At 43.4% G+C, this 23,632-nt stretch overlaps 1 protein-coding gene and 1 long non-coding RNA gene across 2 annotated transcripts in view; one reads left to right on the top strand and one right to left on the bottom strand.

Moving 5' to 3' along the window:
- Window positions 1-19,794, bottom strand: part of Clrn1 (clarin 1) — a 39,526-nt gene extending 19,732 nt beyond the window's left edge. Inside the window, exon 1 of the mRNA XM_052731532.1 lies at window positions 19,004-19,794. Coding sequence (XP_052587492.1) covers window positions 19,004-19,256 — 253 coding nt within the window. The 5' untranslated portion in view covers window positions 19,257-19,794. The remainder of the gene's footprint in view (window positions 1-19,003) is intronic.
- On the top strand, window positions 8,793-13,101 carry LOC128106211 (uncharacterized). Its single transcript, XR_008216628.1, has 3 exons — window positions 8,793-11,378; window positions 11,968-12,026; window positions 12,121-13,101. It is a non-coding gene; the product is annotated as an uncharacterized LOC128106211 (long non-coding RNA).
- Window positions 19,795-23,632: the final 3,838 nt, after the last annotated feature.

Below are 23,632 nucleotides of genomic sequence, written 5' to 3' on the forward strand. Positions count from 1 at the left end.
AGCACCCTGCACAGCCTGCAGGCAGATCAACAGGTTGAACTGTCCTTTCCACGTGGCTCTGCTCTAAACTTCTTTCAGGCAGCTGGGCTGGTTTGTGCTTCTCCCAGGCAGCAGAGTCTTCTTTGCAGCTTTCATTGCTCACTCTGGCAAGGAGGGTCCTACTGAATCTGGTCAATTTCAGGGACTTCCTGAAGCTAGTTTGAGTGTTTACCTTCCTGCTTAAGGAGCTTCCCTGAAGGATCAAATGTTTCAATGTGGGAGGAAACTGTTACATATCTGTGGGTTTGCCAGCAGGCCCCTGCATCTGATCGTCTCCCCTTCTCCAGCCCTGGGATTATTAACTAAGCCTACCACATCGAGTTTATTTAGTCATTATTTGTTAGCACGGATTCTGGAGATGAGAGCCAGGTCCTCATGCTTGCATGGAAAGCGCTTTATTGACTGGGACATTTCCCAGACTCCTTGGTGTCTATTTTGAGGTTTTTGTACATGGTACAGTTTGGGGCCAAGGTTATTTTGCTTGTCTGCACATGGCTGTACCTGGCAGTTCCAGAACCTAGCTGGACTTAGATTACCAGTGCACACCATTCTGATTCTTAGGAACTTACCTCAGAGAACACAAAAACACACTTCACCCAAACCTGTATGCAGATGTTTACATGTCTTCATTCATACTCATCAATTAAATAGTATCAATGGGCAGATGGCTAAGCAAGGTGTGCACGTGCATATAATAAACTCTAAGTCAACAACGAAAAGAAACAGACAGCTGCTGCACACAGTAGCATGGATAGATCTGAAATGGTGACTAGTAACCAGTCATTGGGTTCACCCGTCCGCAGAACGATGGCATCTAAGTACCAGAAAAGAGAGGGTGAGGGAGAAACTCCAGGCTGCAGAGCTGACATTCGAAGAAAGGCTGTCGCACCCTTGTTCCAGGAGCCTGCTGTTATGAAACAGAGCTGAGTACGTCGTCAGTTAATGACTTGCAGTGCAAACACGGCACAGGGAAGCCCTCTGACGGAAATCTGCTCTCATGAAATCATTTCACAGGGGCTGTGCTCCTTGGCCTCTGTCTCCTGTCAAGATGGAGACACTTCAGGCCTCTGCTCTCTGCAAACAAACCTGTAAATGCCTTTGCAGCCCTCCCTGCTCCTGTCCCTGTCAGGTGGTCCAACCTGACTTTGTATTTATTTATTTATTTATTTATTTATTTATTTATTTATTTATTTATTTATTTATTTATTTATTTATTTATTTATTTGAGACATGGTCTGTATGTAGTGCAGGCTAACCCTGGACCTATTGAGTAACCCAGACTAGTCTTGAACTCAAAATCATCTTGCTCAGCCTCCCAAATCCTGGGATTCCAGGCCTGCATTAACACATCTAGTATCCCATATTCTTAGGCACCTGTCGCTCCCCGCTTCCATTTCTTACGGTCTTATGTATCTGGGTTACCAGGGGCTCATCAGAGTCTAGTAATCGAGACTCTCATTGCTCAGAGGAAGTGGAGATAATAGAATTTCCTTCATGTTTTCAGTCCTTATGTCACATACCTATATTTAGTGGCTTGAATGAGAATGGCCCCCACAGACTTAGGTTTGAATGCTTGTTCCCACATTGGTGGAACTGTTGGGAAGGATTAGGAGGTGTGGCCTTGTTAGAGGAGGTGTGTCACTAGGGGTGGGCTTTGAGGTTTCAAAAGCCCATGCCCTTCCTAGTTAGCTCTCTCTCTGCCTCATGCTTGTAGATCAGATGCAAATTCTGAGCTACTGTTCCAGCACCATGCCTGCCTGCCTGCTGCCATGCTCCCTGCCATGATAGTCATGGACTCTAACCCTCTAGAACCATAAACCCCAGTTAAATGCTTTCTTTTATAAGTTTCCTTGGTCATGGTGTTTTGTCAGTGTAATAGAAGATACCATCTTTTCTCCATAGTCTAGCAAAAGCCTCCCTTTGTCCTTTGTGAAAAGAGCTCTCCTTCGCAGGATGAAGCCCTTTCTCTGTGCTCTTAGACCATTTCCACCTTCTCTAGCCTACCTCTCCCACCATCTTCAGCCTTTTGCTCTGTCCTTCTGTCTACCCCCCCGCCAGACACACAGACACACACCCTAGCCTGACCTAAGGGAATCTACTATTTCCTAATCTCAATCTCTCCCTTTCTACCTAGTCCTTATGCCAGGATCCTTTCTTCCAGTTGCCATTTCAACTCCTGCAATGACCTGCCTTCTTCACTCTATCATGGCTTCTTTACAAAAGACCCTTGTGTCTTTCTAGTTGTGACACTCCAGGAACCATATTCACATTTTCTCACTTGCCATCTATTGCAGAAGATCCCTTTATACTGTGTGAAGATGTGTCACTATGATTGGTTTAATAAAGAGATGAATGGCCAATAGGTAGGCAGGAAGAGGTTAGGCGGGACTTCTGGGGACACAGAGGCCTCATGGAAGAAGAAAGGCAGAGTCACCAGCTGGATACAGAGGAAGCAAGACATGCAGGAGGAGAGGTAAAAGCCACAAGTCACAAACATGTAGATGAATAGAAATGGGTTAATTTAAGTTATAAGAGCTAGTGGGACAAGCCTAAGCTACAGGCTGAGCTTTGAAAATTAGTAAGAAGTCTCCGTGTCATTTTTTTTGTGAGCTGGCGGCCCACAGAAAAATTTGTCTACAGCCATCCCTGTAGTGTTTAGGCCTGTGAACCATTTCCATGAAGGTCTTTCCTCCCTAGGCTTCCCTCAGCCAGTCCCTTGCACCCCAGTCACCCTTCTGTCAGTCTCTCATCTCTCTCCCTCGTGTACATCACTCTTTTCCAGAACATGTGTCTTTGTATCTCATTCATTCCTCCCTGAGAATTCCATCCTCATCTGTGCTTCCAACTGCTGCCTCCCACCAGGACCTTCTCCCTCCTCTGCCTCTACTCCAGGCGGCTCTCAACCTCAAGGCTTATTTAACAGATGGGTGTCTTTTGTTTGTGCTCCACAGGTGAACCATCAGATGAAACAGGACCAACTCCTGCTTCATCTTCGTCTACAATTGCTCCTTCTGCCCTTCTCATCTCATCAGCCTGCAACAACTTTCCAGAACTTTGTAGAAATTGTAGTGTGTTCTATCATTTACCCTGTTCCTCTTTTGTAGGAGGATTTAGGAAGTGTGACCCTTTCTTTGCATTCTTCTTTAGCTAATTCGCGGTGTCGCAAGGCTCCTGCTGGCCTCCGGCCTCAGCCTGTCTTTTATTCTTCTCATCTGTCATCCGCCCTGTCACATGCTTTAATTTTTTTATGGCTTCGTATTGCCTACAAGCCCAAGTGAACTGCCTCAGGATAGCAAGCAAGGTCTGTCATATCCTGGTCACCACCACCCCAGCCTCATCTTCCTCTTCCCACTTACTACACCTCTCCTTTCCTTTGGCTTCAGGAAGCCCTGCTGTTCCTTTACTTGGAAAGTCCCTACTTACAGTTAATAAAATATAACTGACCCTTGAGAACTTACCTGCTTTCTCTAACTTGTCCTCATACAGAGTAACTCCTTCATTGAGCTTTCTGAACAAATACAATAATTGTGATAGTGACTACTGTTATTAAGACATTGATAGCTGCACTGCTTCATCAATTTGAACTTCTAGGTAGAGTGCACATGTTGGCCCTTTGGGAGCTTGGTGTGGCTGTGCAACATGCCTTGGCCAGAATAATTAAAGTGTGAAAATGGCATCTTTGAGTTCCAGGTCAGAGAATTTAATTACTAGTGTGATGGTCTCCAGAATACTTTCTCTGTTACAACTGTCAACTGCCAACATTCCATACAGTAGCTGTGACCTAGAGTGAATCTACAGCTGACCTACAAAGAACTATGTACTATGATAAAAAAAAATACATTTGGTTTTTCAAACCTACAGTGTTTGGATTTATTTATTATTGAAACACAACTTAGCTCATTCTGACCAACAAAGTGATTGATTATAAAGACTTCTGATAGATTCTGTTATTGAGCAAGTATCCTTTCTGATGGTTTTCACATCTTCAGACTCCAGCAGAATGCTAAGGCACATATAGGCAGCAAGGAGACTTTTGGAGAGAGAGAGAGAAGTTAATGGTACATATCTCTCTAACTTGAAAATTTTTATCCTACAGGTAAAGTCATGCTATTTTCAATAGATAAAAAAAAAGAGATGCAAAGCACTTGTTTTCACTAAATGTTCCTTTATTATAATATAATAATATGTTCCTTTATTGCTTGTCATTAATCCATGTTTTATTTGATACCCCCAAATGTATGACTTCCATTTCAATTGCTTCAACATTTATTTTAGTTCGAGTTGCTGGAATTTTTTGTTACGTTTTACTCAGAGACTTCATTATCCCTTTATCTGTTACTGATTCTAGTCTGTCATGTCTCTTATTCTAGTAGTCTCAAAAACAGGACTTAGTTAATTTAATCTGAGTTTATGTATAATACAGCACTGCCCAGGAGTGACAAAGGACTGAAAGATAATGAGTCACCAAAGCAAAAGCTGATGGTGATGCTGCTGTGAGGGTTATGAATAGACAGGCGTTAACTGAGAGGGGATGTCAGCTTGAGCTGAGCAGTGCTTTTAGGGTTATGAAGATTTGGGACGAATGAAGTGTTACCTTTATTATAGATGAGATCTCTAAACATCTCAGCTCCCTTATCTGTGACTGTGGATAGTGAAACAGCAATCTCACAGAACCAGAGAACTGAATAGTGGTTAGCAGAGGCTGGGCTAGGGGGAGATTGGTCAACAGGCATGGAGTTCCAATTAGGCGGGAGAAATATGCTCTGTTACACAGTAGGGTGACTCTAGTTAACAAAATTGCACTGCATATTTCAAAATATCAAAGAGAAGGTTTTGAATGTATCTCCTTATTCAGATTTGATCACTATACAATACACACGTATTGAGGCATCATAGTGTGCCCCCATGAATATGTACTATTATGTGTCAAAGGAAAGGCAAAAAGAAAAGAAGGAAGAAATGTCCCAGAGCTTATGAGAAATACGAATGAGATCGTTTATGTAGAAGTTCTTTGGAAATGTGAAGTAATTGCCTAAATATGTCTTTAACCTAATGAGAACAGCAGGAGGGTTGTAGCGCTGACGAGAGGGATGTGATCACGCAGTGCAGAGTGTCTGCATTCTCTAGGCTGAGGACCAACCACTGGGACTGGCAGGGCCATTTGGTCTCCAGGTGATCAGATTTTGTGTCTTACACTGGGACCAAAGAGCCGCCCCCTCCCAGTCTCATCCCTGGATTATGTGAAATGAATTAAGACAAACTTTTCATTTTGTAGTTCAGATTTTTTTTCCCTTTTTCGTCACCAGGTGGGTGGCTATTACTATTTTTAAAATGCTGGAATTTTGGCTTTCCCATTACTTATCTGATGCCTGTCACACACTCCCTCGTCATCTGATATACTGCTTCCGTTCTTGTTTCTGCTGCTTCCTGTGTGCAAGTTTTTGGACACTCTGTAATGTCTCAAATGATCTTCATATTGATAACATACTGCTAAAGGGGACCCCTGTGAGGCTCTTTGGAAGGACCAGAGGATTTGCATAGAAGACAGGCAGATGTGGATCAAATGGTAGCTTTGTTTCTGCTCAAGTGGTTAGAGAACATGTCTCAGATCTTCTGCCAAGTTCTGCAAATTAGGTGACTTCATTGACACAGACAGGTGGGGTGAGCAGCCAGTAGCCATTCTGTCAGGGGCAGAGCTGGCTCTTTGGCCCAAGCAGCTGGACCTGTAGCTGGTGGGCAGATGTGCGAAGAAAGAATGTCTCTGGGGCAGAGAGGCAAGTGCACTCCATTTCTCACTGGAGATTGATCCACCAGATTGTTCAAGGACATGTACAGTTTAATGACTGAAAGCCAAGGATCCCAGCTTGCTTTTGACCAGAAAAGCTAAACGCTAACTACTGCTTCTCACTCTCCCGTGAACTAAGTTTTGACCTCTTGGCCTCACCTGCTGCCACCTGTCCTAACTACCATCACTCCAGGAAACCCTCAACCTTGACAGTATGTTACAGTCACCTGGGGAGCTGTTAAACCCACCCAACACTGCAGCCTCCGCCCCACAGAGCCAGATCCAATAGTCCCGGGATGGAGCCTGGTGTCATCAGTTGTTTTAAAGACTCCCCAGGTGATCCTAAGCTGCAACCAGGTTCATGGACCACTGATCTAATAGCTTTGGTCTTGTCAGCCCCCTTCCCTTCATCTGCCAGATGTGAAATGCAGATAATGCCATCTGTGAGACTCTGGGGACAGAGACGGCCTCTGATAATGATGTCAGCAATGACAAGCAACTTCTGCTCAGATTAAAGCCTCAGAGGTAGTATCAGAGGTTCTGCTTTTCTTCTCAACTTGTCTTTCTCTACATAAAAGATCTTTATTTTTAAAGACCCATTTTGCTTCATGGTGCTCTGCTATTCATTTTCTTGAAAGAGAATAAGAGGAGGAGAAATTTCTTTCTTTTTACAGACATGCTCTTGATCTGACTTTCCCCCCAGCCCATCGGCAGTCAGTCATTATGAAAATCTGGTAAAAGAGATTTCCATGACATAAGCTCCATGCATTCACCTTCCTTAGTATCACCCACAGGCTCACAGCCAGGTACTGAGCCAAGCCCCTGATGGCTATGTGGTCAGACAGAATGAAATCCACGACCTTGCACTTAAAAGGAGGAGACCCGATGATATGACAGAACAATTTAAAAACGATTTTTCCAGCACCTCACCTGACTCTTTCTCAGCTGAAGTGAATCCACCTGGCTCAAGCCTACTCGCAGGCAGCCCACCGGTGAGTCTTAGTCACCCATGGTGGCTTACGGAGGACAGCTGCTTTGGCACATGTGTGTCTCTGATAACAGAACCCAGGTAGCTGCTCTGAATCCACAGGGGTATGATCACGCTGGGACAATAACTTCTGAGAATGACTTTGCCACCATGATGACATGCTGAGATGGAGCAGAACACCACCCCTGAATAAATTAGTCTACCGGGTAGTACGTTTGCTTAGTCAGTTCCATCATACCTGCAATGAAAGTGTGTCCCACCCACTGCGCCTAGCCTGGGTTCTTAGCTGCACATGTATGGGAAGCAAAGTTTTCGATTGTTTGGTGCCCCTCCTCTGAGTATGGGGTCACATGACTGAAGGCTGGTGGTTTAAAAGATCTGGCCCCAGTAAGGAGTTTCTGAATGGGTAGAAATTAATTCAAAATCAAGCGTGCCATGGATCTGAGGTGTTTCAGGCGGAACTCCATGTTGCACGGCATGACTTTGATTTCAGTTCTGGTTCTGATGACACACTGGGCACACTTTGCTGTCACACTGCACACTTTGCTGTCACACTGCACAGTGACAGTGTGCACCGCTTGGAACACCTGGGCTCAGTCCAGACTATCATACATTACAAATGGCCATGTTTTCACGGTCCATACAAGGTTTGTCTGCTCTAGTAAACACATAAGGGTTTACTCATGGAAAACAAAGGCTTTTTAGTATTCTCCGACCATCATCTCTCAGCCTGTAAGTATCAAATTAGTTTGTCTCTGGAGTGTATTGTAAAATTAGAATGTTTGATTTTAAAAATTGATGTTGGAGCTGCTGACCTGAGTTTCAAAGATGTTTGTTAACTGCATTTTGACTTGGATTGGGATTGAGTTGCCATCGTTTCCTGGGATGGCCAGAAGCATCCTTCTTCCATTTTGTACTCCTTATGTCTGCAGAGAAGAAAGCTCAGCACTGACAATCATAAAATCAAAATATCCACCGACTTTGGAAAAGGTTGGAGATGCTCTGTGTCCTGATGTATTAAATTCAGCCAAGACTTACTTCTCTATGTAAAAAGAAATGACCACACCCATCTTACTATTATGCAAATTTGCTTTAATCATTAATAAATGACAAAATTATGTATGTACCAAAAAATTGTTTTAAACTAAACTTCTTTATGATTCATCATCTGCAAAAATGCTGGAATTGTGTAATTATATTATCTACTGATGTGCCCAGGGCCCAGGGTCACACAAAAATTTCTTCAGCTAAAAGGAAGTACGCATAAAATTTCCAAGAAGCCCTAGTAAAGTATATATGAGTTTTTTTCTAAAATATGATTATAGCTTTACAAAATACAGAATTTCTAAGGTAAAATGAATTTTTGTTTATTTCACTTAAAACAATGAGACTTTAAGCCAGTTGATGGGTGTTGGGAAGCTCTGCTCTGGCATCACTCCTTCCATTCTGGGCCCTGCCCCTCAGAAAGCCTGCCAAGGGTCAGCTCCTTCCCTAGAGCTGCTCAAAGACCATGCCTACAGGTATTTAAGACCTGGCCTATAGACTTTTCACATGGTTTTCCCTTGTGGTTTCTCCTCTTCCCCTGGGACACCTCCCACCTCCTGGGAATGTTTTGCTCAGATTAAACCTGGATTTATTAATTTGTCCTCATCTGACTGTGCATTGGCGGAGTCACTCATTACCAGGGGATTTTTACTTATCAATGAGTGCACGCCTTTAATCCCAGCGCTTGTGAGGCAGAGGCAGGCAGATTTCAGTGAGTTCAAGACCAACTACAGTGAGTTCCAGCACAGCCAGGGCTACATAGTGAGACCCTATGTCAGAAGAACATAAGATCTTTTTTTTTTCATTTTATATACCATCCACAGATCCCCCTTTCTTCTCTCCTCCCCTTCCCCCTAGCCTTCTCCCCCACCCCAACCCACCCCTCATTCTCTCCTCTGACAAGGTAAGGCCTCCCGGGGGGGGGGAGGGGTCAGCAGAGCCTGGTACATTCAGTTGAGGCAGGCCCAAGCTCCTCCCCCTGCATCAAGGCTGTGCAAGGTGTCCCACCATAGGTAGAGGGCTCCAAAAAGCCACCTCATGCTCCAGGAAAGGATCCTGATCCTACTGCCAGGGGACCCCTTAAGCAGATCAAGCTACACAACTGTATTGCTTATGCAGAGGGCCCAGTCCAGTCCCATGGAGGCTCCACAGATGTTGGTCTAAAGTTCATGAGTTCCCACTAGCTTGGTTTGGTTGTCTCTGTAGGTTTCCCCATCAAGATCTTGATGCCCCTTGCTCATAGAATCCCTCTTCCCTCTCTTCGACTGGACTCCTGGAGCTCGGCCTGGTGCTTGGTTGTGGATCTCTGCATCTATTTCCATCAGTTACTGGATAAAGGCTCTATGATAACAGTTAGGGTATTCACCGATCTGATTACTGGGGTAGGCCAGTTCAGGCACCCTCTCCACTATTGCTAGTTGTATAAGCTGGGGTCGTCCTTGTGGATTCCTAGGAACTTCCCTAGCACCAGGTTTCTCCCTATCCCCATAATATCTCCCTCTATCATGGTATCTCTTTCATTGCTCTCCCACTCCATCCCTATTCCAGCTCAACTACTCTGTTCCCTTATGTTTTCATCCCCCATCCCCTACCCTCTGTTGCTTCCTCATCCTCGGTTTATTCATAGAGATCTCATCTATTTCCCCTTCCCAGGGTAATCCATCCTGGGCTATCTATGTATCCCTCTTAGGGTCCTCCTTGTTAGCTAGCTTTTCTGGAGCTGTGGGTTGTAGTCTGGTTATCCTTTGCTTTACATCTAGTATCCATTTATGAGTGAGTATATACCATGTTTGTCTTTCTGAGGCTGGGTTACCTCACTCAGGATGGTATTTTTTAGTTCCATCCATTTGCCTGCAAATTTCATGATGTCATTGTTTTTTACTGCTGAGTAGTACTCCATTGTGTATATGTGCCACATTTTCTTTATCCATTCTTTAGTTGAGGTGCATCTAAGTTGTTTCCAGGTTCTGGCTATTATGAATATGCTGCTATGAACATAGATGAGCAAGTGTCCTTGTGGTAAGATTGAGCATCCCTTGGGTATATGCCCAAGAGTGGTATCATTGGGTCTTGAGGTAGATTGAGTCCCAGTTTTCTGAGAAACCACCATACTGATTTCCAGAGTGGATATGGAGCAAGGGGAACACTCTTCTACTTTTGGTGGGAGTGCAAACGAACATGAGACTGAACACGAGACTTTAACTGATGCTCTGTCATGTTGCCCCTAGTTTTTAACATGAGTTGGGTGCTGATAACTGACTCCGTTGTGAAACTGTCGACTCAGGGAAGTCTCCCATTTTGCCAATTGCTGTAGGGCAGTCATTGCTTTAGTCACAGCGATGAGTTAGTAGCCAGACCATAAAGACTTCAGTTAGCTAAACCGTGTCCTCAGATGCCTTTGTCTTAAACCTACACTCTGGACATGAAAGTGTAATTCATAGGTCAAAGCCTCAGCTGAAGCATGTGACCTGCTCAATCTCCATTATCAAGCAAGATTAACTATTTTATGCACTAAAGGTCAAAAACCAGTGTTTGGATATTTAGAGATTAAATTAAAGCAAGGAATGAATTTAAGAATAAGTTCTTGTGAGGTTTCAACATCACCTTTAAAAAGATGCTGAGAGATGTGGATGTCAGCACAGTTCGAACCCCCAGCAGCACAGAAAAAAAGGAACCAAGGCCAAAAGAACCAAAACCAAAACCAAAAAACCAAAAGGCAGCTCCCTGTATCTCTTTAATGTTGCTCTTACCAAAAAATGATGAGAGTCTTACTCATCTACACATGAACTGGAATCCAGGTCTTCTACATCCTGGCTCCTTAGATGATTTGGGGAACTTTCTGTGATATCTCAGCACTCCACATTTGACCAAGAGAACTTAACATGGTAATAGCAGTTAGCTAGACAGACATTAGACTTTGAGGACAGACATCCTCCCTCCCAGTAAACTTTGAACACCACCTCCTGTTTCTCTGAGGACCAAGAAAGAGAAGCCCTGCTTAGTATTTAAAACACCTTATGAGAAAGGGAAAGTGTCTGGACTTTGATGAGGCCCACTCAGTGAAAGCTATTTCTTCCTGGCCAAACGTAGTGACTCTGGCTCTCAGTAGAGCCATGGCATTCTGCCCTTCTCCAAAGGTAAGTCCATTACATACTGTTAGCTCCTCCTGTAAGGAAGCGGAGCTTCCTGGTCCTGGTCAGGAGTCTGACTTCCCCAGGAAATCTGATTCTCCTGAAGATATTCTAAGGAGAAGAGAGGACTAATTAGCTCCTTAATGAGATACTGTATTTCTCCCTCCAGAAGATGTGAGCAGTGTTTCCCTTTCTCTTTTCTATCTCTTTTTCTTTCAGATAGCAGCCAGACACATGTGCATGCTTCCGCTGGCACGCTGGCCTTTCTCGGTCTCCTATGAAGCTCCCCTCACACTTTCCCCTGCCCGGGGCTTGCTGATCTCCGATGCTGAACCCGCCTGCTCTCTTGAAGTCATGACCTTTTCTTTTCTCCTCTATCCCTTTCCTCCTGGTAAGTGCCAAGATGGACACCTTGCCTGCCCTGTTGTTTTCCCTAAAATTCTCATAAAACCAACCTTAAATGTTAAATCTGGGTTTATAATGAAGAAAAGAAAAAAAATACCTGTTTCCTTTCACCGCCTTTAGTACATTATTTACTCAATAAGAATTAACTGTACTGAATCCCATATTACGCTGTTCTGGTTATATCAATCACTCTTTAAGACACATATCCAGCCCAGTGGTGGTAGTAGTACACACCTATAATCCCAGCACAGGGGAGGCAGAGGCAGGTGGATCTCTGTGAGTTCAAGGCCAGCCTGGGCTAGAGAGTGAGTTCCAGAACAGCCAGGACTACACAGAGAAAACCTGTGTGGAAAAAAAGAAAAAGAAAGAAAAGAAAAGAAAAATATCCACTACACTAAATAGACACTACAGTAATTTTTAGACACAGTAGCCATTGGTAATATACTTAAATATTTTACTGCAGTGTTCTGTCAATAATATAGAAACATTAGACAATGCCCACCGTGCTCCCACAAAAAAGAAGCATCTGTCCTTGAGCCTTCTTCTGAGTCAATCGATACACTCTTTCTTCATAGGAAAACTAGGAAACCAACAGGGAACCCCAGGTCTTCCCAGTAACAACAGTACCTATCATGTAAGTATTGAATATAATACCTAGAAAATACTTGACACCTCTGAGTACTCAATGGATGGGCACTGAACTCACTTTTTTTTTTTTTCCTTCTGAGATGTCTGAAAGATCTTGGAGAAGATAAAGTCACTTTCAGAAGTTAACAAGAAAAGCAGAGAAATGGGAGATCATGAAGTCACCCTCATTGTGTTATTTTATCTCCGGTGGCTTAACTGAGATCTTTACATCCTGATCCAAAGGTTGTGTGCTGCCGGGAAACTGCACCTGGGTCTTCTGCAAGAGCAAACGAATGCTCTGGGATGCACCAGGGTTCTGGTCAGGCATCCATTTAGGATCCTGATGATGTTAACTGACAGGAGCCAGGCACAAAAGACAAGTGCTGCATGATCCCACTCGTATGCAGAATATAAAAAAGTTGGTTCCTCTTGTGGTTTGAATGAGAATTTCAAGCCAGGCATAGTGGCGCACGCCTTTAATCCCAGCACTTAGGAAGCAGAGGCAGGCAGATCTCTGTGAGTTTGAGGCCATCCTGGTCTACACAGTGAATTTCAGGACAACCTGTCTCAAAAACAAACAAACAAACAACAAACAAACAAACAAACAAACAAACATTTTTTTAAAAGATTTCCAGAAGTCAAACACAGTGAATTATTTCTTTATTCCTAGCACTCAGGAAGCAGAGGCAGGTGGGTCTCTATGAGTTTGGGGCCAGCCTGGTCTACACAGTGATTCCAGGATTGCCAGGGCTACATAGTAAAACACTGTCATGCCCCATCTCCACAAGAACAAACAAACAAACAAGAACAACAACTTCCCCTCCCCGCAAAAGCAGTAGCTTGTCATCCATATTCTTTCCTTCTAGATATTCTGGGACAACAATGGCCCCCCAGTCAGTGTGGGGATGGCTTAGACGGAGGGAAGGCGGGTACCTAGCACCTTTATGCACTAGCCCACATGGCTGAAATTCTGATTCTTAAGCAATGCTCATTCTGGTCTTTTGATAAGGAAATGGGAGAAGGGAGCAGTGACGGTCGTGGGAAAATAGATATTTGTCTTTTTTTTTTTTTTTTAGGTTTTTTCGAGACAGGGTTTCTCTGTGCAGCTTTGCGCCTTTCCTGGATCTCGCTCTCTAGACCAGGCTGGCCTCGAACTCACAAAGATCCGCCTGCCTCTGCCTCCCAAGTGCTGGGATTAAAGGCGTGCGCCACCACCGCCCGGCAGATGTTTGTCTTTTAAAAAGTCTTTTCCTGACACTTCCCAGTGCTTACAGAATAACAGTCAGAACTTCTTCTGGGTAAAGAATACCTTTGAACTGTTAAGCAGACTAATTATTTCTTGCCGTTTTCAGTATAAGAAATTAGATTGGAGGGGGGGAATTTTTCATGGAGGACAGACTAGGAATCTGCAGAGAAAAACGAAGAAATGAAGGTGCACCCCTCCGCTTCTCAGCCTTGGGCGGCTTCTCGTCACTGGCTCAGGTGTTTGGGCGCTGACGAGCACGGATGCTCTCAGAGACCCACTGGCCCATTGCTGCTGAGCTCCAAAGCATCCTTTCTACACTAGATCCTTCTTCAACCTGCTGCTTTCAACATAAAAAGTCCAAAGAGTGAAAAAAAGGGAAAGAAAGATCTCCTCGATAGAGAAGTGAGCCTGGGTTCTGACACAGTGCACATTTCAGAATGCTTCATAAAACACGGCCAGAGGAGAGGCTCACAGAACTCACCACTTCTAAAAATGGTGGCTGAAATCTGTCAGTCAGGGAATACATCAAGTGACGGAGACTAGAAAGACTGGACAATTTCAAATCCTCAAGGACCTCATCTAAAGGACCACTGTATTCATCATAGAACATTGGAGTTGAAAGGAAAGTTCAGAAACCACCCAGTTCTGCCTCCATTTTATGATAGAAGAAAAAAAAATGGACACATGGTCAGAGCGCCAAGAGCCTGAGCCTCAGCCAGGGGCAGAAATTCATCTCCAGTCTAGGTTGTTTGATTCCAACAGTCACCCACTAAACAGTTGTGAACCCCTCTTTGTGCTTCGCTCTGCTTGACGCCCCCCAACTGGGGCGGTGCTTTCGTGAGCAATATGTACCCCCGTCTCCTGGGGATGAAGCTCTCTTCAATTTGAAGCTTACTCAAATTCATATAACATAGATGTTAAAAACAGTAGAGGAAGGACGAGGTTTAGCTGTTTGGCTGAGAGAAACTGAAGGTTGTCCCTTCTCACATATCTGTTCCATTAATTACTATTGTTTCAATGGAAAAGAAGGAAGGCTTCTATTTGCTGGACTGTTTCATAGACGAATGAGTCTAGATAAATGCGTCTCCAAACTGAAAGACAGGAGGCCTGTGCATTCTGGGTAAATATGCAATGGTTCCTTACTCCCATCAGGAAGACTTAGACAAGCCTCACAGGCTTCTCTCACAGGCCCATCTCCTCATGCCAGCATCCCTACAGGCCATGTGCACAGGAAGGGAGGGGCCAGGGGCAATGTATGTTTCATTAGCAGGGCATTAAAGCCTTCAGCTCTCCCAGGAAAGCCATCAGAGAGCTGTAGGGAGCCTGCATGGGCCAGCAGAAGACAAGAGACACACTTGTAAGAGATAGAATGCCAACTCTCATTCGTGGTCCCAATGACCCCCAAGTCTCAACTATTTATACTACAGTATGTTCAAGAAGTCACCTTCTTGTTCACAGCAGTACTTTAAGCATCCACCCTGCATTTTGGGTCCTATACCTCATTTGGTACAGGCTCTCAGCTTTTCTAAAATATGAAGTACACTGGCTCTGTCAGGGCTTTTACAAATTTTCAATCACAGCGTCCACATTAAAATGCTTTTCAAAGTATGACTGAAGTTGGAAGCTGGGATGCATGATTGGTTAAATTTTATTTTACATATCAGAAAAAAAAAACCGTGTGTTTTTACCAGCTCATTGAACTGTGTTAGCAATGAACAGATCAGTATATCTAGGAATGATTGATACCATATGATTCCTGAATATCATATTTTGATAATGTTCTGTAGTGTTTTAAACCAACAAAACACACACAGGGAGGGGGGGAGACAGTGAGAGACAGAGCGAGACAGACAGACAGAGAGAGAGAGAGAGAGAGAGAGAGAGAGAGCGCTCAAAACTGGCAGTTTCTGTCTTGATGGCTGTATTTGGCATTTAAACATTATCACTAAAATCTGACAGGTGACGTAAAATGAAGAACTATGTCAACCAGTTGCGTTGCCATCAAAGGCAAATATTTCCTCATTATAATGAATGAAATCATTGTCTGGGCAGGAATGCAAGTGACCTCTAGTAAATGAACCACTGACCCGTAGAGAGATGAGAATCAGCCTGAGTAAATGAGGCAGAAGTTTTCCCAGCATAACTTTGCATGCTAACGGGACAGATTCTTATTGTAGAATGGTCAGTAGGCAATACTAAATAGGAACAAATATCACTGTGTTGCCAAACTCCTCTTCTTCTTCATTCTTCATTCTCATGTTCAAACACACACACACACACACACACACACACACACACACACACACACACACACACAGGCTATAAAAGTGACACAAACATTGCACATAAAAATCATACACGTAGACTTGGCCAGCAGAGCCAAGCAAAAAGTCATTTAAAATATCGACATTGTCAATAGCCAATTTATTCAGAGTAAATCTCTATCTAAATCCATACTGTACAATGAAGTAGCATTAAAATGAGCATTTGAAATGTGGCCAGTCCTAATTGGTTGTGTTGTGTAAACATACACTAGAATTCAAAGACTGCCCAAGAAAAATAGAAAGATATAAAACTTTTCAATGATTTTTATATGGATTATCTGTTTACACAGTAGTATTCTGGATGTCCTAGTTAAAGAAAATTATTAAGTGGCTTTCACCCCCCCCCCCTTTTTTTTGCTTTTATGTTCTAATGTGGCTAGTAGGGCTTACATTGTAACTCTATTGGTCAATGATGATCTAAGCAAAAAGTCAAGACCGTGGCTCAGTGGTATAGCATTTGCTGACCATATGTAAGGCCTAGAGTTTAATCCCCAGTACAAGAAAAAGTCTAGACAAGCAGAATGCAGGTGGAAATCCAATGGAATTGAAACATGAATCTATAGCAACTGAAGGGAGCATGACAACTAGCCTCGGAGTTACTGATACCTTGCTAAGTTATTGTTTCCATACCTCCTCTACAGGAACACCTCTCTAAATCCCAGTGTCGGCTGGCTGGATAACTTTCTAAAGAATGCTGAGAATGGGGGATGCTCTGGGAACGGTTGTATTCAAATTTTTATTGGGGTTGTAGAACAGCAGGACAGAATCACCCCCCCTGTAGCCTCTGGAGGCCACTAGCGTTGCTCAACGGGAACTTCTATTGAGATGCCAGGGTAAAGCCACTCGCTGCTTTATATTAACAGGACTTCCACTTAACTATTAAGAGAACCTGTCAGAAGGCTCTCTTCTTTTAAGCAAGTTGATGAAACACCATTGACTGGGTATGGAAGGCATCTTGAATGAGACCATGTGGCTCATATGCTACACTGTGATGGGGGTGGAAATGTGAACTTCGGAAGTGTAGAGTGTTTCAAAAGCGTGTTGATAGGGAGTTTCAATGGTGAGAAGGATGTGTGTTTAACTGTATTAAAAGTGTGCTTTTTTGAGAATTCCATGAGGATTATTTATTGCATGGTTTTTCTAACATTCCTTCATGTTATACTGAAAAAAAATTTTAATTTTATTTTTTATTTATTTTTTGCTTAGGCAGGAAAAAAATTGCATTATTAGTATCTTTCTCTGGAATTCACCAAAATAAATGAAGTTTTAACATGTGTATTTCCATGTATTATTTTGTGTTTACTGAATATGTATATCCTACAGTATAGAAAAGGCTGTTATCACAGGAAAAACAAAAAAAAAGTAAGCTTTTCATCACTATGCTGGGGAGAAATATACAGAGTAGGAAAAAGACCAATGCAATTTGCAAGGTGGGCTGTGGTATTGCAGAAACAGTGCTCCGCTCTGCCAATCCTCACAGAATGCAAGCAAATGAGAATTTGATTAAAATAACTTCCCAGGTAAGGCCAGCACAAGAGACAGCCACAAAACCATACGCTGAACCACAAGAAGAACACGGGTAGCCGTGGGTTCTGAAAGAAAGCAAGACAAAGCATATGGAGTACCTAGTATGCAGTAAGTGCCAGGAAAACATCGTGTTACTGTTCTGAAACACACACCGCGGCAGAAGTCACATTTACCTCCAGTTCACTGTCATAAACACAAGGCCTCCGGAACAGTCCCTGTCATTCCTGGCTTTTGTCTGAGTGCCTTTATGAGGAGCTTTGTTCAGGCTTTAGCTGCTGGTGACTCACAGGGAAATCATCTCACTCATCGATTCTCCTGTTTTGTTTTTTAATACAGTTGCACATCACACAGTACTGTGCTCTGTTTGCCCGCCCACCCCCATCTCCCAGGAAGCTGCGCCATTCTCACAGCTCACTTATCTTAATGAACTAAAGGCATTCAGAGAAAGTAGCTGTATCCACTTCATCAAATCTCGTTGATGATAATTTCTTGAAAAGCTGAAGACTAACTCTTAGGGATTTTTTTGGAGCCCCATGAAAATTCCTATCACTCTGTAGCCTATGTGAGTTGGAGGCGGGTGACAAATGACTGCTTAGAAGATGTAAGGAATGTTGCAGAAATATAAATGGGTCAGAGCTGAAATTTAATTAGACACTGCATATGTTAATAATAAATTCAATTAATTTCACCTTCTACCTATATTAGAGGAGAAAAGAAACTCAGGCAAAATAATAATTCATCTTAAATGCCCCAACTGGGAGTCCCCCTTCCTGAAGAGTGATTTATGCAGTAATTTACTGACTGTGTCTTCATAAGATTGCTCCAAACCAGCCCTTTGAAATAATAATAACTTCTGGATGTGTGTAGTGAGAGATACAACAAATGCCTTCTTATTAATTTTCATTTAATGAGTCGCCCATTCTCATGGTAATTTGTTTGAAATTTCTCGTCTCAAGATAAACATGTTATAAATACTGTGGATAACACTTCCATTTTGCAAAAATCATGACAGACAATCTCTCCTATTCCCTACCTGAGTCAAAGGTCAATCCGGTGCACGTTCTGTGTACGGTTGGCATGCATTTCTTTGACAGTTATCCCAGTATGTCATTTTAAAATTTTTGTAGCCAAGTAATTCCAAACTGGTTAAATATGAAAACAGAATATTTACCAACAGCAAGGATTCTAGCAGTGTGGGCAGAGTCATGGGCAGAGGGAAAAGCAGATAAACTGGTCCTCTTTTAAAGGACAGAAGGCACAGAGATCATTTCTTACTGTGTTCCCAGTTCCTCAAGCACTCTTTCTATTTAACAAAGATGCCGTGCTGTCTTGCATAATTAGTAATACTTAAGAATTTTAAGGGTTATAATTTCATTTTCAAAAACTTAGAGAGAACCAAAGAGCGAAAGAGAGCAAGAGAGAGAGAGAGAGAGAGAGAGAGAGAGAGAGAGAGAGAGAGAGAGAGAGAGAGAGAGAGAGCTCTCCATGGTGTGAATGGAGGTCAGAGGCGGACTTGGGGAGCTTGGTTTTCTGTTCCCATCATGCGGGTGCCAAGGATCAAACTCAGGTCATCAGTCTAGGCATCATATCCTGAATGCTGAGTCATCCTGCCAGCCCTTTTAAAAGGCTATCCTTTCAAAAAGCTTAACTTCATAACAACTAATTCTATGTGATCTTAATCAAAATAACAAGAATGAAAAATTAATAAGAATAAAAACAAAATAAAAAACAAGGGAGAAGTTGCTAAGAGTCCTAGGTATTTCAAATGGTTCACAGTGGTTTGAATAGTCCTGCAATGGACAGGGCAATATCCTCTACATAGGTCTTTGCTACAGCCGAAAGAGTTTTCAGAACGCATTAAATAATTTAGACGCAATTGTTACTTACATGAGAACCGGAAAGGCCTTGCTCCTAACCCACATTGCCTTATGCCTTCTCCGTGGAAAAGCCCATACTGCATCTCGCCCGTGAACTTGTTCAGCTCCTCCCCTGAGGCATTGACAAGCAGAGCCCCCGTTTTGCAGAGGATGGTGGCTTTAATCCACAGTGGTGTGCCCACTGCTGTGACAACTCCGAGAGCACAGAGGAAGCTCAACACACCAGCCATGCAAAAGATGATCTTCTTCTGCTGGTTTGGCATGATGAGAAACGGCCTTGGTGAGGACGCAGTTCAAAACCAAGGCCTCTGGGAGCATCAAGAAGGGACGGCCCCTTCAGCTGCATTTATTACAGAAGCTGAAGGCACTAGCTGGAAAGGCAATGTCCTTCCCCACGGTGGCTCCACCCGGCAGAATGCCAGTCCATGACCCGTCCTTTCTCACCCACTGTGGGGCTTTTCTCCTCTTCTTCTGCGTCTCTTTAAATAAAAATATTTGGGCTAAGAATTTGTAGAAAGAGTAAAACTCTTTCAAACTGCCTTCCAGATCCCCTCTCACGTCTCGTGACTTACTAGAAAGGTCTAGGGTAACAGATGGACTCCTCTGTGTAACCTGAGAGAAGCCTCCCCTTCTCAGCCTGTTGTCTGATTGGGTGAGCTGAAACCTTCAGAAACGTGCTTGGCTCCTTCGGTAAATTTGGAGCAACATGAGACGTTCACGTATTGATGAGATTTCATTTCTGGGTTTTGTTTGCTTTTAGCAGTGGGAGAATGGGAGCATTGGTACAAGTAATAGTAATTAATTGATTTTGAAAACGTTTAATTTTAGATAGATGAAACAGGGCACTGCATTGAGTCTGGTGTAGACACAAAGATCCCAGAGCTACACAGGCCTGGTCCTCCTCACCCCCCCTCACTCCCCAATCCCCACCTCCACCCCCGTTCTCCCAGGCCCACATTTTCTATGGGATCTACTTAGAGAAAATTTGATTCAAACTTTTCTTGACACAGAGAAACACGGAGGTGCAGTTGCAGGTATGTACATTTATAAATGCTTTCATTTGAAGCATTTGGCTGTATCAGTATGGCAGCAAGGGCACCCACCCGAGGCGCCCAGGAGCTGCAGCATCTATAAAGATGAGAGCGTTGGCGTAGTGCTGTGGTCAGACCATCCACCACTAACGATCAGGTCTCCCAGAGAAAATCACCATTTGAGAGACAAGAGACATGGCTGAGCAATATTATGTAGGAAAGTGTGTTTGGTTCAGGAATTAAGACCTGACAGCTCAAGCGTGGAGTTCAGTGACTGCCTTTTAGCTCCGGGTGCCCAGTGAGGTTCCTCAGCGGGGGAAAACAAATATAATAGGCCTCCTCTGTCTCTTTGTCTTTGTTTCTGTCTGTCTGTCTGTCTCTCTCTCTGTATGCAAGAAAGAGAGATTATTTACTGAGTATCTCATGCTATGCTGGCCTCTTACTTTTCGTACAAGCTTGACTCCTATTCTTTGCTAAGCATTCATCAAATTGTGTTATTAACGCTTACAAGTACCGTAGTGAGAGTGTGCTGCTCCTGCTGCTGATCTTATTCCATTGTACAGATAGAAAAATAGAGGCCAGAGAGACTAAACAACCTACTGAACTAATTAACAGAGTTCTGTGGCTTATGTGCTGTTCTAAGCAAAGCTCTGACCTTGAGAAGGGGGAAGCACTTCAGCTGGATTGGAAGTAACAGGGCAGGGTAGTCCATTGTTGTTTGCACAGCTTAGGTCTCTGGAGAACACAGGCATTTGCAAAGATGACTGTCTGGTTGACCCAGCCCCCATGTTTGTGTTAGTTTATATTCTCTTGATCCACCTGTAAGGCTATAGCTTTAAGGAAACTCAGAACTGACTCATTTCATTTTGAGCCAGAGATGAGTCTCCGCACTATGCATAGTTTGAAGAGAACTTTAGGGTTCCAACCTTGAAGTAGTGGTAAGCTGTTCCTGGCACACTATGCTCTTTCAGGAGTTGCTAGCCCCTGATTATTGAGGATAGGCAAGTAAATGTAGAGTGGTTACGGTATAGCAACACTCCTTCAGGGCAGAGCGGAGGGGCCAGCATCCGGTACAGCTGCCGAAGAACTGGCATATAAAATCCACAGGGGCACTCCAAACAAGGTTTTAAAAATAGAAGAAAGGCCTTTTCTTGTATGGAATTTGACACATATCAAAAAGCTCCTCTCAGATAATTGGGCCCTCCAATGAATTCTCTACTGGATTTAGGGTGTCAGTTGTCCTAGCCAAACAAGGGGAACACAGTAATCCCAGGTAGCACTTACTTGGGGATATATGTTCTACTCGTTCCAGAAACATTAGTTTAAAAGTATCTAGATATAATCCAGCTTATTTGATCAACGTATTTGGTAACCGGCGGGGCGGGAAGGTGGGGGAACACAAAAAACCAGAACACTCCTAAAGCCTGGGGAAAGACATTTCAGCTTGTATTAATACCTCCTTAGAAAGAATATGGCAAGAGAGGAATAGTTAGCATAGAGCAGTGGTTTAATTAGCCACAAACCTGCTGAAGATGTCTAAAGTCTACTGACCGGAAGACAGACCAAGGATGGAGAAAGCAATTTGGTCATTTAACCTTTCAGGCTTGTTTCAGTCTACAGCAAAGGGAACCCTCCTGTCTGTAGAGACAAAGGAAAATAAATATAACATAGTAAGTTAGTTCCTCACCTCCGAATCATGTCCTTCCTACTGCATGTTAAAATTTCCCATCTTTAATAAACAATGATAGTAAAAATTTTTGTCTCTGCTGAACACATTTAGATACTTACCAGGAATCACAGCCTTTGTTCTAATCAAGGGGTGCTCGGTTTGCCTGCTCATTGGAATCACTTGCAGAGATGTTTAAAACACTGTGTCTGCACCTCAGCTAAGGCTCAGACGTGTTTGCTTTTCGTGTGGCCTTAGCACTGAATCACCCGATGATTGCAATGTGCAGCCAAGGCTGAACGCTACTGCCCTCATTCACTCCCTGCATAACTTGCCTCTGATTGTTAACCAGGTTTCTCAGTGCTGGAGTGCACAGAAGACGGTCCTAATCCTGGTTGCTAGGGAGGAATATTGTCATGATAAATTAATGAACAGGCACTTGAAATCTATAGCTCTAACCTCCTAACTTTCCTTCAGCACTGTGTGCATGGATTCCTGTAACTGTCCCCATGAGTAGGATGAGATGGATCTACCCCCAGTTACTATCTGCGTATCAGTAGTGATGGATCCTGGTCATGGAAGGCAGCTCCCCTTGGGACCCACACCCACCTCACCTCTTCCCTGTGCAGCTTCCTTTCAAACCTGAATGTCAACCACCCACAGGCTGCATAGTAGTGTGTGATCCGCCCTCTGAGGATGATATAATGGAACCTGGCAGTCATTATGCTGACAGCCTTCTTTTGAAATTTCATCTTAAATGGCCTGACTGACAGTGATGACACTGTCTTCCTTACAGTCTCTCTGAGAATTTGAGTCATTAATGTCAGCAAGTTTTCACCAAGAATCCTACTGAAACCTTCGCTTCTTTTCATCTTAACATTTGGTGACATTAAGAGAATGGAAGCAGGCCTAGCCCTCGCCCCTGTGACCCTTTTCAGGTGCTGGATAATGATATGGTTTTTCAGAGTGACTAGAGAACTAGAGAGGAAGGAACACAATTGTAGGCCATTTTTGCTTCCAATACAAGCATCCACATCTCTTTTCTTGCTAATTCAGCTGCATTGTTTTGATGATGATGATGATGATGATGATGACAATCACCATTTGGAGGGAGAGAGAGAGAAAGAGAGAGGAGAGAGAGAGAGAGAGAGAGAGAGAGAGAGAGAGAGAGAGAGAGAGAGAGAGAAGAAGAAAGAAAGAAGGGAAGACAAGAAAACAAGGATAAAATCCTCACCACATTTGCTCCCCCATCTCACAGCCCCACCCAGAGTATAAGGCACAGGGTAGCCTGGGTTGTAGCAGAAAAGATATTGGGTTCCTCATTAAACTGAGAATTTTCTCCGACATCCATTTTGTACATTTATGAACACGGTCCACACTGGTGATGCTCACATAATTTCTAAGCAGAAAAACTGTGTTCACTTGCATGAAATAGCAATGAAGAGTGAGCTGCTAGGCTGCAAGGGTGGCAGTGAAGGATCTCTCTCCCAACCTCATGCTGTACACTCCCTGGAGCACCCCATTCCAGCTTTGGGAAGCACACTATGGATGTTAATTCTCTCTGGGCCTAAAACGTGTCCTCCTGGTTATTGCCCTGTTTCTTTCCTGTCCTCACCGGTTATCTATAGAGGCATATCACACTACTGAGGTACCCTGTACAGATGGCTGTTCCAATTATTAATTTGTTGATTAATGCAAAGTTCTACATTTTATCTAATTTGTCATGGGTAGTATTGATTTCTATTTTCTTCCATGAGGCTCATAATGGTCCAGAACCTCTCTAAGAGAAATTCAACAAGGGTCTGAGAAGCGAGCTATTCTAAGACAGGAGGCCTTTGCAAATCTGTCCTATTTTTCTCATCTTTAAAGCAAACCTTAGCAAGTTTGATTGACATTCCTTGACTAATTCAAGTTGCTGGTGATCTTCAAGTCGCATTGTAAT

The sequence above is a fragment of the Peromyscus californicus genome, unplaced genomic scaffold, assembly GCF_007827085.1.
Source record: "Peromyscus californicus insignis strain IS unplaced genomic scaffold, ASM782708v3 Scaffold_9__1_contigs__length_137607984, whole genome shotgun sequence".
NCBI lineage: Eukaryota > Metazoa > Chordata > Mammalia > Rodentia > Cricetidae > Peromyscus > Peromyscus californicus.